The sequence below is a fragment of the Gossypium arboreum genome, chromosome 13, assembly GCF_025698485.1.
Source record: "Gossypium arboreum isolate Shixiya-1 chromosome 13, ASM2569848v2, whole genome shotgun sequence".
Taxonomy (NCBI): domain Eukaryota; kingdom Viridiplantae; phylum Streptophyta; class Magnoliopsida; order Malvales; family Malvaceae; genus Gossypium; species Gossypium arboreum.
The window spans coordinates 92,308,493-92,323,118 of NC_069082.1; the positions used below are offsets into that span (position 1 = coordinate 92,308,493).

Sequence of the window (14,626 nt, forward strand, 5' to 3'; positions counted from 1 at the left end):
TAAAAATTCAATTGAATCAAGTATAATATTATTATATTAATAATAAATTTTTATTTTTATTTTAAAAATACTAAAATATTAATATAAAATATTATAATGTTCAATATTTTAAAAATTCATACTTAATTAGTTATATTTAATAATATAAATATTAATAAATTATTTAATATTACAATTTTATTTTAATAATAGATTTTAACAATAATAATTTTAAAATTTAAATAATATTATAATATATTATTGAAAACTATTTATATTAATATTTTAATAACAAAAATATATTATAATTTATAAATATTTAATAATAAATATTTTATATATAAAATATCAATATAATTTTAATTATATAAATATAAGTGCATGTTTAAATCATGTGTAGCTTCATTTATTCCTTCAAATACTAATGTGTCACAATCCACTCTCATATATCTAATATATATAATTTAAATTAAGTTTTGATTAGTTTCTATTTATTATAAAATAAATTTTCATTGTCAAAAGAGGTGTTTCTATAATATTTTCTAACAAATATATTTATGTGGTACTTATTTTACATCTATCCATGAGTCGGGTGGTTGGCCTAGTTTAACTTGAGCGAATTTGGGCAAAAATTTTATGCCCTCAGATTGGTCCACCCCAATTTAAAATTAAATGTTTTTATTTTAAATTTAGTTATAGTATATAAATATTAATTTCACATAATATATTTTTACAATTTTATCATTTTTTAAATAGCAATATGGGCAAGTTGAGTATGAATTTTTTTTAAAAAAAAATTTTGAGCATTGGTTCGGCCCGACCTATAAATATGTCTAAACTTGTTTCACTAAGAACAATTTTTAGATCATGATTTTAGGAAAATATGCTAAACAATGAAAAATATTTTATCCAAAATCTTTCAAACACCAAAAAATATCAAAATTTTCAGAAAATTAATTCATCTTTCAAAAATTATTTTCCAAAAGCTGTTTTTAATTTTTTTTAAAAAAATAGAAATATTTATTAAATACAAATGTAAAACATAAATATATTTGGAGTAAGCAGTGGGAGAGCATAGTTTTCCATTACCATCTTACACATCCTTGTTTTCTTTTCTTCTGGCGCACAGCAGGTTGGCAGTCCACCACCACTTCTTATAATAATCAGAAATTTGGATTGTTTTTCCTATTCAACTTATATAACTGAATATCAAATCCTGATTCTAACTTAGTAGTTCTATCTCGTATTCACAATCATAGTGGATAGAGATATTGTTATTAGAGTAGGGAGAAAAATGGCATGAGCAGAACAAGATATGGACATGATAAACTACATTGAACTTGGAAATTAATACAATACATGACAGCATTTTGAAGTTGTAACAATATTAACTTCATGCTAAGATAAGGGAGAAGAGTGGAAGAAGAGGCAGATGGCTGAAATATCATCCATTGCAATATCCTTCCTCTTCTTTTTCCAAGCCCGGACTGCATACTCCACTAGCCGCTTAGCTGCCTTCTGCTTGTCCGGTGTCGAAGATACTATTTGAACTGCTTCCTGATTGGATACAACATCCCATACCTGCAGAACAAAGCTTTAGTCACGATCAACAGCATTGTCATTTTATCAACTTTGATCAAACCCTTAGTTATATATGCATACCCCGTCGGTAGCCAGCACCACGAATTGGTCTCTGCTGGTTATATGTCTTTGTGTGACTTCTGGAACCGAAATAAGACCGTAATCTTTTATGCAGTAGTCCCCGAAAGCTCTCGACATCGCCAGCCCTGGTGACTCCTCATCAGGTAGCCAAACCCTGTGCACCCCTGGCTCATCATGCAGGCAGAAAACTCGACCTTTGCACTGAACTATTCGCTCGGCCTCCTCTGCAAGCAACATCAACCAAAAACATAAGGATTCTTAATGGCTTCTCTTTCCAACAGTTTTAGAGAGTGTGGCGAGAACTCACGAGGTAAATTTGGCTTGAAATCGATGGTAAGCTGAACGGGAACCAAGTTTCCATCATCTGATGTAGTAGCCAGAACAGCCCGTGAATCACCAATGTTGGCTACATATATGAGGTCACCCTGTCCAATATAAATGTCAAATTATTCTCAAATATCATAATAGTTGAAGCAAATACCCAGAGTATTCCATAATAAGAGCTTAGTTTACCTGTCTGACAATTGTTAAGGCAGTTGTTCCACTGTAAAAGGAATCGATCTTCCTATGTTGCTCGAGCTCGTGATCAACTGCTGCACAAGTCCTCAGATAAGAATGCTTCCATATATGAAACCTCTGATGCTTTTTATCAGACTCTAAATCGATCTCCGGGTCAAGGGATGCCTGAGCTAGAGTTTCTTGCCAATTGCAAAGCAACGATGAAGGCATTGATTCTCGAACCTTTTTGGCTACAAAATGACCCCATGGACCATGCCCATCAAATATCCCGCAAAACAACATGTCTGCTTGACATCCAAATTCCTATTCCGAGTAAACAAAAGCCACATTTATGAATCATAAAAGGGAGTCAATTTACAAGGTATACAAAGTACATACTCAATGTTTTATACCTCCCATACAATGGCACAATCCTGGTTCACTCCTTTCCTGCCTCTCTTGGAGAAAACTGAGGCCAAATTGTTGGAACCATCGACATTTACAGAACCGGAAGACCTCAAAATCAGGTAATTTTTCTTTGCATTCTTTGCCATTGCCTCAGCAGCTTCTCTTCCATCACCATTCCCTGAAATTTTCCCACTTATTGACCTTGCTAACCCATAGAACATGGAAGAAAATTGCCTCATTGTCTCTACCATTCAATACCCACCACCAAAAAAAAAAGAGAGCCTGCTTTCCTCATTGTAGATCCAGAGTCTGCCCACAGAAAACAAATAAATAGTCACATAAAGTTACAGACAAGTAAAAGAAGCCTTGGGAATACTTCCTTTTTCTAGTTTTTGTTTTGTTTAAATCCTTGCTCCAGACATGGTAGGTAGAAGGTTAAAAGAACATTGAACTTGAGTAATACAGTTAGCCAAGAAAAGACATAATCCGACTCAGAAAGCTAGGAATCTAACAATTTAATAACAGTAAAAAAATTAGAACCTGTTGTTAATGTGAAACACTTTACAGAGAATATTCATCATGACATGGAACTCTAATAGAAATTTGAAAGAGGCTAAACAAGTGCCGGCTAGTAAATAGATAAACTCAACACTTGAGGCTTAGCTGGCTATACCCCATCAACAGGTCTGTTTGGTTGCTGAGAAAGGATAATGGGAACAAAAGGGCAAACTAGAAATTGCAAAGTTTTAGTATGTTCAAGGACAGGTGAGTGGCTACTTGAAAAGTAAATAAAAAAAAAAAAAAAAGAGGGGAAATCTAGAGTTCACTAGAACTTCAACTTAGTTGAAATTTCCCTTTATGGTAAAGGCAAAAACTAAAAGGAAGAGCTTTCTGTTTTTCCTTAGATAATATGATATATTATTCCTTTACTCCCTACCCTTTTATTCGATTTTCCAGAAAATCAAAGAAAAATAAAATTTAACGTGCAAAGTTGCTGGAGTAACACGACTTTAAAATTTGCACATTAAATCTCAGTACTAGTTTTTCTCTGATGATACCTATAAATTAATCTCGAGTACTAAGATTTGATCATATTTTCCTTCTCTCTCACACAAATCCAGAAACCAGGCTTTTCTTTCACTTTCTCAGCAATCAATCAAGCCAGTCCAACCAGACAGAAAAAATGCACCAAGATCAAACCCAGAAAAATGGAAAAGAGAAGCTGTAATTAGACTGGGAAGCTAATGCAAGCAACCAGAATGTGATGACTTGATCTTCACGAGAAAAGCTAAGAAACTGAGAGATAGAAGATGGAGAAGGATGTGAAAAGATAGGCATACTTAAAAAGAAAGAAAAATTCCTTCGTTTGGTTCTGGGTTTTTAAGCTCCAATTCTTATCAGTGAAGAAGAATAAAGAAACAAAAGAAGCAGTAAGCTTTGTACATGCAAAATTGCAAGCACAAGCACTTCCATTTTTCTGTTCTAAGAACGTTAAACTTAAAAACCCAGACTTCCTTTTTTGCCTTCGTTATCCAACAACATTTTTCTTTTTGCCCTGCCCATTTTCGTTAAACCTTTTATAAGCTCCTTTAGCTTTCTTTTCGTTTCCCTTTTTATAATATAAGGGTTGAATTTGGTTTATTTAGATACAGCTCATGATTTGGTGTGTTTTATAATTTAGCATTAATTCTTGAATAAAAAGATTACTAGAATTTAATTGTAGATTCATGTGGAGTTCAATAATACTTTTTTTACATATATATTATAAAAATAGGAGGAAAAATGAGAACGACAAATTTTGAATTTTAGTGTTGCTCTGTACAACATTAATCATATCTTGTATCAATTAATGTACTAATTTCAGTAGCATAAATATGATTAGGATAAATTATAAAAATAGTAACTTTTATTTGTCTCATATTATATTTTAGTTATTTATGTTTGAAATGTTACGTTTTAGTCATTTACGTTATCGTTTTGTTACGAAGTGGTCACACTATTATTAAACTCTGTTACCTCCCTAATGACGATCCTACATGGCAGTCCAAAAGAGTTTTAAATGCCAACTTGGATGTCTAGTTGTTGGGATGAAAATAAGTTTTTAATTAAATAAATTTAATTTGGACTGTGTTAAGGAATGGAAACAATTATAGTAGTTAGTAGTTAGAGCTTAGTAGTTATGTAGTTATAGTTAGTTAACTGTTAATACTTTGTGTTATAAATGCTGTGCTTTGTATTCTGTAATTCATGTTCTTTTGTTAATCATTTTCACTTTTCTTGATTTGATTCTATAGATCTCATTATGGCATCTGAGCCTTAAATTTTTTTTCGCCTTCTCTGCATTTCTTCTTTGTGCTTCTACCATGGCGAAAAAAGCAGTTTCTAGCAATGATGAAGACAATCGCCACTCAATCAACATGGCTACACCTATAGCTGGCTCTTCTCCCGATCCTGGTTGTAATTCTTTGAGAAAGATTCAACAGTTTTCCAAACATGATACGATGAAACTAAGTGAGCATAACTTTCTTTTATGGAAACAACAGGTTCTGTTAATTCTTGAGGGGTATGGGTTGCATGATTTTGTTCTTAGAACTATTAATGTTCCTCCACAATCTATTGTTGAAAGAAATGGCAACCTTGTTGCTAACCCTGACTTCTTGTTTCATAAGCAACAAGATAAGCTGTTAGCCTCATGGTTATTGTCCACTATCTGTGATGATATCTTGGTGTATCTTACTAGTGCTTAATTGAGCTTTGATGTATGGCAAACAGTTGTTCGGCGATTTGCTACCAAGTCCACTATGACAGTTTCCACTCTAAGGCATTCTTTGTATTCCCACAAGAAAAGACAGTTAACTGTTAAAGAGTACTTGGCCAAGATCAAAGGTTTGTGTGACACCTTGATGATTGCAGGCAGTGTTATTTCTGAGCAGGAACAGATTAGCATCATTCTTGCTGGTCTGTCAGTGGAATATGAGTCAATTCGTATTGTGGCTTCAGCAATGAGTGTTCCTCTTGATCTTCTTGTTGAAATGCTGACTGATTGTGAAGCTCGACAACAAGACTTTGTTTCGAGTATGCCCTTACAGGCTAATGTTGCTTAGCACAGTGGTACTATTGATAGAAATGCTGGGCTGTTTGACAGAGGCTCTAGACCACCTTAAAAAGGCAGTGGCTCTAGGACGTTTCGAGGCAGAGGCCAAGGGAGGAGGTTTGCTCATAACAAACCTCAATGCCAGTTGTGTGGTCGAATTGGACACATAGTTTAAAAATGTTACTACTGATTTGATGAATCATTTGAAGGTGTGTCTAATCAGCCAATGCAAGTACATTGTCATCAGTTTCAGGATTCTTCTAATTCACAATATGGAGGTTCTCATTGTTGTTCTCAAAGGCCCATTGTACAACATCCTGGCTTGCAAGTTAATGCTGCCTCCACCAAAGAACAGTTTCCCACAGGCTTCTTGAACACAAAAGTCTGGTATCCAAACTCGGGAGCGTCCAACCATGTTACAAATGACTTGGATAATTTCCATGAGGCAACACAATATACAAGTAACAACAGGCTTTTCATGGGAAATGGTGTGTCTGTACTAGTGGCTCACATTGGCTCCTCCTCTTTTACAAGTTCAAACAGAATTTTTCATTTGAAACATGTGTTGCATGTTCCAAAAATTTGCAAAAACTTATTGTCTATTGCCCAATTTGCTAATAATAATCAGGTTCATTTTGAATTTCACCTTTTCTATTGCTTTTTGAAGGATATCAAGACAGGGACCATATTGTTGGTGGGCCGCATTCATGATGGCCTGTACCAGTTCGATTTGTTAGGCACTCAGAGATTTAACACTGCTTCAAATCCTTCAGGTATTGCTCACACCACTCATCTGGGATCTCCTGTTTCTATTAGTTCAATATTTTATTTGTGGCACAAACGCCTTGGTCATCCTTGTAATAAAACTGTTATGACAGTTCTTTAAAAGTGTAATATTGTTTCAAAGATTATAGGTTGAATTCAGTTTGTTCAGCATGTCAACTTAGAAAGTTTCATAAGCTTTCATTTTCTCCCTCAACTACTGTTTATACAGCTCCTTTTGAACTTATTGTATCCGATCTCTTGGGTCCTACTCCTGTGGCATCTGACGGTCACTTTTATTATGTCTCATTTGTTGATGCCTATTCTAGGTACACTTGGATGTATCTTATCAAATGCAAGTCTAAGGCATTGGACAGTTTTCTTAATCTACAGAAATTTATTGAAGTTCAGTTTGGATGTAAAATAAAGATTCTTCAAACTAATTGAGGAGGAGAATTTTGTTCTTTTCCAAAGGTCCTATCTCAGTTGGGGATTCATCACCAACTCTCTTATCCTCATACTTCTGAACAAAATGGCTTGGTAGAGAGGAAACATAAGCATATAATCAATATTGGTCTAACTTTGTTGGCTCAGGCTAATATGCCTATGCATCTTTGGGCTCATGCTTTCATCAGTGTTGTATACCTTATTAACAGACTTCCCACATCATTTCTCACTGGCAGATCACCCTATGAGGTGTTACATAAGACTATGTCTAGCTACATGCATTTAAAAGTATTTGGCTGCAGGTGCTATCCTTATCCTAGACCTTTTAATTCTCATAAACTCTAATATCTTTCCAGGCCTTGTGTGTTCTTTAGCTACAGCCCTATTCATAAAGGATATAAATGTCTCGATGCTACCAGTAGGATTTTTATCTCTAGGTATGTGGTGTTTGATGAAACCTGCTTTCTTTTTGCCAGTTCTGCCGACTCTAGAGGTGATTCTGTCCCTTCTTGCACTCAACCTAAGTTCCAACATCAGCAGTCTCATATTCTAGTTGTGGTGCCCCTTGTGGATCAACCTCGATTTGATGCTCCAAATTTGTCTATCATTTTAGACTAGCAAATTCCAGGACTTGTGTCAGGATCTGCTATTTCACCCACTGATCTTCTTCTTTTAGAGTCTCCTGCCTTCGAGGTAAGGCCAAATGCCAGCTTCTCAGCAAGGCATGAAACTTCCAATAGTCATTCCACTCATCCTTCAAATTCATCTCCTCCTGATGTTTTTCCTTCAGTGCCTTCCAATCAGGATCCTTCCTCATCCTTACCTGTCAACCTTCATCCTATACAAACCAGGTCCAAAAATGGCATTTTTAAGCCCAAGGTTTTCTCTGCTGCATTAAGTCAGATTGAACCTGTCATAATTGGAAAAGCTTTTGCTAGCAAAGAATGGACACTAACAGCTCAGCAAGAGTATGATGCTCAGTTGAAAAATAACACATGGGATTTGGTTCATTTACCTGTAAATCAAAAAGCTGTGGGTTGTAAGTGGGTGTTCAAACTGAAACGACATGACACTATTGCTCGCTACAAGGGTCACCTGGTTGTTAAGGGCTATCTTTAGGAGGCAGGCATTGACTTTCAATGTAACAACCCTAAAGTTACGGGTAATCGAAAAGTGTATTTTTAGGTATCCGCTTTCGTAAAATGGATTCGTAAATATTATTAAAAATATTTACGAAGTTAGTTGTGTGGTTAAGTAGGTTTTGGCTAGGTGAATTAGTTTGAATTAAGGATAATTAGTTGTAAGGATTAAATTGAATAAAGGGTGAAAGTTTAATTATTAATTAAATAAAAGTGAAGGATTAAATAAGCAATTAATCCTTATATAACAAGTGTATGGTGAAAATAATTCCATATGTGTAAATAATATACATATATTTAATAATAAATTAAACTTACTAATTATTTAAGTAAATATATTAATATTATTATATTATATTATATTATTATAATTAAAAATAATAATAAAAGAAACCAAAAGAAAAAGAAAGAACATAATTGAAAATGAAATAGGGAGAAAAGGAAGAAAAGAAATAGGGAAAGAAAGAAAGGAGAAAATTAGGGTTTTAAGTTCAAAGCTTAATTGGTAAGTCAATTTAGTCCATTTTCTTGTAATTTTTATGTTTTTAGAATCCTAGTATTAAATACTACCTAACCTATGTTGAAATTTTGGAAAATATTGAATTTTTAGATGTTGTCCATGTTGAATAATTTAAGTAATAGGGACTAAATTGATAGGATTTTAAGTTAGAATTGACAAAGGGATTGAATTGTAAAATAAATTATAAGTTTTGAGTAATAGGGATTAAATTGAGAAAATTTTAAAATTTAGGGATTTAAGTGAAATTAGAGAGTTGAAATTAGTCTAAAGTGGATGTACATACCCAATTTTGCCAAGCCATTCCTAAATACTAACCCAAACCCCAAATATTAATAACCAAAACCCAATTACAAAAAACCAACCCACCAAACTAAACCTACCCAACAGCCATTAAACCCAAAACCCATTTAGCCCAACACCAAAAAAACAAACAAACTAAAAAACCCTAAAATCAGAAACCCTAGCCCCCTAACACCTAGGTGCGCCGCACCTAAGTCAACCACCCTCCTTTCTGCCAAGGCCACCAATTGCAACCAAGACCTGGTCACACCTTCTCTCCTTGGGGACCCCTTTGCACAACAAAGCAAACACGCAAGGTAGAAGAAAGACAGTAAAAACAATAAAAAAATCATGTAAATGGCTTTAAAAAGCCAAGCAAAAACCGACTTAGGGGATTTTTTTAACAAAAAAGAAGAAAAACTGATTGTATTTTAAAAGGTTTTTACTTCTGAAATTTGGAGGATAGAAAAACGAAAAGATATAAGCTTTAAGGTGATTTTCGTGTTATTCATTTTATCTTTTATTATCTTTAGTTTATTTTTTTGTTTATTTTTTTATAAATACGAAAATGAAAAGAAAAATGAGAGGGTTTACCAGAGTTACCTTGCGACCGCGTCGACGCTCCATGATCTCATCGTCGGAGGCTTCTTCCTCGTGGTCGGAATTGTACCAAAACAGGGTAAAAAGGGGCCTTTCTTCTTTCGATTTTGCGGATTTGGAGGCTTCCACCTTTGGGCCCACTCAAAAAGGGATCGACAAACCCCATCTTTGCGCTTCGTCAGTCGTCGGATACGGAGGTGGTACGACGGGCGGTGGAAAGCCAAGGGTTGGCCATGGGGAAGACTAAGGAGAGAAATGAGAAGGGAGGGAGAGCAGAGTGGCTCTCTGATTTTTTCTCTAAAACAGGGGCTGAAAGTGAAAAAAAAAGGGTTTTGGTTTAGGTAATAGAGGCAAAACGGCGTCGCTTGGATGATTAGGGTTCAGAGGCCAAAACGACGTCGTTTTGGACCTCTGATCCACGTGACCCGACCCGCGCCCGTGGAGGATCCGCGCATTTTGACCGAATGGTCTATTTGCGCATGGGATCCCTCTACTTTCTTGGCGTGTTCCACTGTGGTCCTCCCTTTCCTTTTTATTTCGAATTCGCCTAAAAAACTTCATTCTTAATTCAATTTTATCCTTTTTTTTTACTTTTTCTCATTATTTTATTTTAATTTTAATACTATATACTATTATATTTTATTACTATCATTATTATGTTTATTATTTATTAGCATTAGTATTATTTTCACTTAATACTTACATATATACATATATTATATAGTATTATTAATAGTTTTCTTTTATCTATTATTATTATTATTATTATTATTCTTAACTCTATATTATGTATATATTCTTTAGATATATTAAGTATTTTTAAATTCTATATTACGTACATATGTATTTATACTATATTATGTGTATATTCTTAAATATTGTTAGTTATATTCTTATATTATCATATATATATATTTTAAATGCTATATTAAGTACATATATTATATATGGCTTTTCCTTAAATATTATATTATACGTATTTAAATACTAATACTATGTATATATTATTTCATTTATTTTTATCCCTATTATGTTCATTATTAATATTAGTACATTATTTTATTATGTATGTATATATATAATTTGTATATAGTATTATCATTTCTATTATCATATTTATTATTATATTTATTATTTTCACTATTATTTTTATTATGCGTATATACATAGATGTTTTTAAGTACTTATTATAAATATATAATTTTCTTCTTGTATTATTATGTATATCATTTTACTCATTTCTTCATTATTTTTATTTATTATTTTAACATTCTTATATTATGTATATTATTATTATTATTTTTTTATTATATTTTCATATATTATGTATATATTTTTAAAACATCATATTATTCATATACTTTATTATATAGGTATATCTTTATGTAATATTAATATTGTTATTAACATTAGTATGTGTTTTCAACATTATTATTATTTATGTATATGTTATGTAAATATTTTAACATTATATTATATATGCATTTTTCTAGATTACGTATACATATACTGTAACGTCCCCTAACCCTATACCGTCACCGGAACAGGGTTACGAGACATTACCAGTCAGTACAGTCCAATTTCGGTCATTAATTAAAATAAATATTCACACACATCCTAGTTTTAAGATGTCGTCCCTTTAATGGGCCCTCGCGGTCCAATATGAATAGTAAATTTAATTCGGGACTAATTTAGAATCACTACGAATTTTTAGTAAATTTAAAAATTGATACTACATACCGTTGCCAACCATAATTTACTCATTTCATCAATACTTTTACAACCTAAATGACTCTCATTAAACATCCTGGGTACATGCCATTATTAATACTCAACATACTTTACCTTAATGAATTCGGGATCATCTTGTGATGCTGATTCAACGTACTATCTTTACTTAACCTGCACACGGAAACAAACCGTACGCTGAGTATGGTATACTCAGTGGTATTTCTATAATCCGAACAATTAATAATATAACAAATACTTAAGATCATAATAACAATTACAATTATTCAATTATTTATTCATAGATAAATTTTAACTACTTACCATATAAATTTTATACAAATCACATAATAAACACAATAACATAATTGTTCAATTCTTAACTAAATCCATTATTATTTACTCCTTTCTTTCACTTACTACTCGGTATAGCTTTCCTTAATTTACTCACAATTCAATATCATTAAACTATATTCAACTATACACTTATCAATCATATTCCATTTTAATTCATTTCAATAACATCAATTTCATTTATATCATATCAACTTACTATCCTCGATAGCTTTCAAGATATACATACGATTCATATATCTCAAATCACATTTCAATTCATCAAGTGGCATCATATATCATAAATTCGAACTCAATCATTTCATGAACCTTTGGTTCATATTTTCAATTCATATCTAAATTTTCAATTCTCAATTCAATTTCTCGTTTCATTTCAATAGCTTGATCAATCAAATTTATTCGATTTATCTTTCACTTATTTACCCTATTAACAAACCCGGACTTTGACGGATACACGGATTCCAACCCAAACACACCAGTACGACACATTGTGCCTAAAACGATACATAGTACCTGATCAGTATACGACACATAAAGTGCCTAAAACGACACACGAGGTGCCTGATAAGACACACGAGGTGCCTGAAATACGACACATAAAGTGCTCGATCGATAAAGCCGCAAATCCGTACATTTCCGGATCCTATGGCATGCCAATTATATCCGATTCACCCGACTAGTTAATAGGGTATTTCATTCACTTTCTCAATTTAATAATTCTTTCATCAATATACCATTCGATAATCACATATATTCACCCATTTTCACAATTCATACAATTTCATTCAATTCAACAATATATTTCAATTATTCACATTAATTCATAATTCAATGCAATTCAATTCACTTTTCAATATCAAATATTCAAATATCACAATCTCATATATTCATATCAATTTCCTCATATTTCCAATCAATATATTTTTCAATATAACATTCATTCAATATTCAAATTTCTACATAAATCATGTATATTATATAATTCAATCAATATAAATTCAATCAAAATAATTTCAATCAATATAAATTCAATAAATTCATCGCATACCAAAATCAATCCATTCCAATTGTAAAACATCATAATTCTAACACTAACAATTGCCATATGTATATAAATATAACAAATAATAACTAAGTTCGGATTATAGAAATACAAACCGTAATTTTGAGCTAACTCCGTTGACTTTGTCTTGTCCTTTCTTAGCCGAGATTTAGGTACCACATTGACTATGAAATTAATACAATTCATAATCATTAATACATTACTAATTCATATCTTGAGTTACAGAATTCAAAATTAAGATCCGCTAATTTTTCCTGAAACTAGACTCACAAATCTTCTTACAATAAAATTTTTCAAAATTTTTAGTTTAGCCATTAAGTACAGTTTATTCTTTAAATTCACCCCTATTCTGCTGTCTGACAGTTTCATCCCTTCTTCACTAAAAATTAATTATCTCATAGTACAGAACTCGGATAATATTCCCGTTGATTTTTCATGAAAATAAACTCATTAGGGATTCTAAAAATATACTTTAAGCCTCTAATTATTTTTATTCAATTTTTGGTGATTTTCCAAAGTCAGAACAGGGGAACCCAAATTCATTCTGACCTTGTCTCACAAAATTCATTATATCTCATAATTTACAATTCAATTGCTTATATCGTTTCTTCTATAAGAAACTAGACTCAATAATGTTTAATTCCATATTTTATTCATCCTCTAATTCAATTTATACAATTTTTGGTGATTTTTCAAACTTAGACTACTGCTGCTGTCCAAAATAGTCTTAGTACAAAATGTTGATTTACTTTAATTTCAATTTAATTCTAACTAAATTCACTTACTTTTCTATCTTAATTCATACTTTATTTCTACTCAATTTTAACCAAACTTAGACATAATTATCTATTTTTCATCATAAAACCATAATTTCAAAATTCTTTCAATTTAGTCCTTAAAGCATAAAACTTATGAATCATTGTACAATTCAATCCTTGTATCATTTTTAACATGAATTTCTATCAATTTAGCCCTTAATTCATCATTTTATTTAACATGGACAATATCTAGAAATCTAATAACTATCAAAATATCAACTTAATTTCATCAAAACTTTGTTCTAAAACTTCTAAAACATCAAAATTAAGTAAAAGGGCTTGATTGACTTACCTATTAAAGCTTAAAGCTTTAAACCTTCAATTTTCCTTTTCTCCCTTCTTTCTTTCTTTTCTCCCCTGCTCTCTGTTTCGTTTCATTCTGTTTCTATTTTCTTTCATTTGCTTCTTTAGTTTATATATATAATATAATATAATATAATATAATTAAAACATAAAGTATCTTTATTATATAATAAAATAATAATATAATAATATACTAAAAAAATCTTAGATTTTCTTCACGATAAATCTCCTCAATTATACTTTTGTATAATTGCCTTTTTAATCCTTTTATTTTCTTTTAATCTACAATTCAACTTTTATCCTTTATTCAATTTAGTCATTTTCTTAATTACTCTTAATTAAGCTAAATTCACTTAATTAAACTCTAATTAACCACTCTACTAACTTCATAAATATATATATTTAAATATTTACTAATTAATTTTTTTAAAACGGAGACCGAAAATACATTTTTCGATAACCTTAAAGTTCGGTCGTTACATATACCTTGTTAATATTGTGTTTTATATATCGTGTATACATTACTACATCATTTTTTCTTACATATTATTTTTATAACTATATGTTATGTATGTATTTTAGCATTATACTATGAATATGTTTTTGTACTATGTATATAATTTGTAATACTATTATTATATTCATATTTTAAATATATACGTAAGTATGTAGGTAACATTATTAGTATTTTTAATATTACGCTTACGGCACTTCGCTCGTTATCATATGTTTGTATATACGTTCACCTCTATTTTGTGTTTAATACTATTTTTATCCTGTTTAATATCGCATACATTGTTCTCGTTTTAATGTTATTGTCATATTTATTATTTGCTTCGATGTATTTATAACTCTTTTATTTTTGTTTCCCGCCCCTTTTATATCATTTTGCTGTTCATTACTTTAAAGATTTTTATTCATGCTTTTAATTAATTTCAATAAATAAGGCAACGTGGGGATTTAACATTAAGT

At 31.3% G+C, this 14,626-nt stretch overlaps 1 protein-coding gene and 1 long non-coding RNA gene across 5 annotated transcripts in view; one reads left to right on the top strand and one right to left on the bottom strand.

The window, feature by feature from the left end:
- LOC128286906 (uncharacterized) overlaps positions 1 to 14,626 on the top strand; it is an 83,743-nt gene that overhangs the window by 29,440 nt on the left and 39,677 nt on the right. The window lies entirely within an intron of this gene.
- LOC108461909 (probable protein phosphatase 2C 73) lies at positions 1,156 to 4,153 on the bottom strand. Of its 4 annotated transcripts, none has more exons than XM_017761888.2 (6): positions 3,888 to 4,153; positions 2,553 to 2,856; positions 2,155 to 2,463; positions 1,949 to 2,066; positions 1,642 to 1,865; positions 1,156 to 1,560 (listed from the first exon to the last, which is right to left on the bottom strand). In XM_017761888.2, the coding sequence occupies exons 2-6, from the start codon at positions 2,796 to 2,798 to the stop codon at positions 1,378 to 1,380; spliced, it is 1,080 nt and encodes a 359-aa protein (XP_017617377.1). In that variant the 5' UTR covers positions 2,799 to 2,856; positions 3,888 to 4,153; the 3' UTR covers positions 1,156 to 1,377. The 4 variants fall into 4 exon arrangements, with proteins under 4 accessions (XP_017617377.1, XP_017617379.1, XP_017617378.1 ...); XM_017761890.2 differs by lacking the exon at positions 3,888 to 4,153 and adding an exon at positions 3,606 to 3,861; XM_017761889.2 differs by lacking the exon at positions 3,888 to 4,153 and adding an exon at positions 3,088 to 3,556.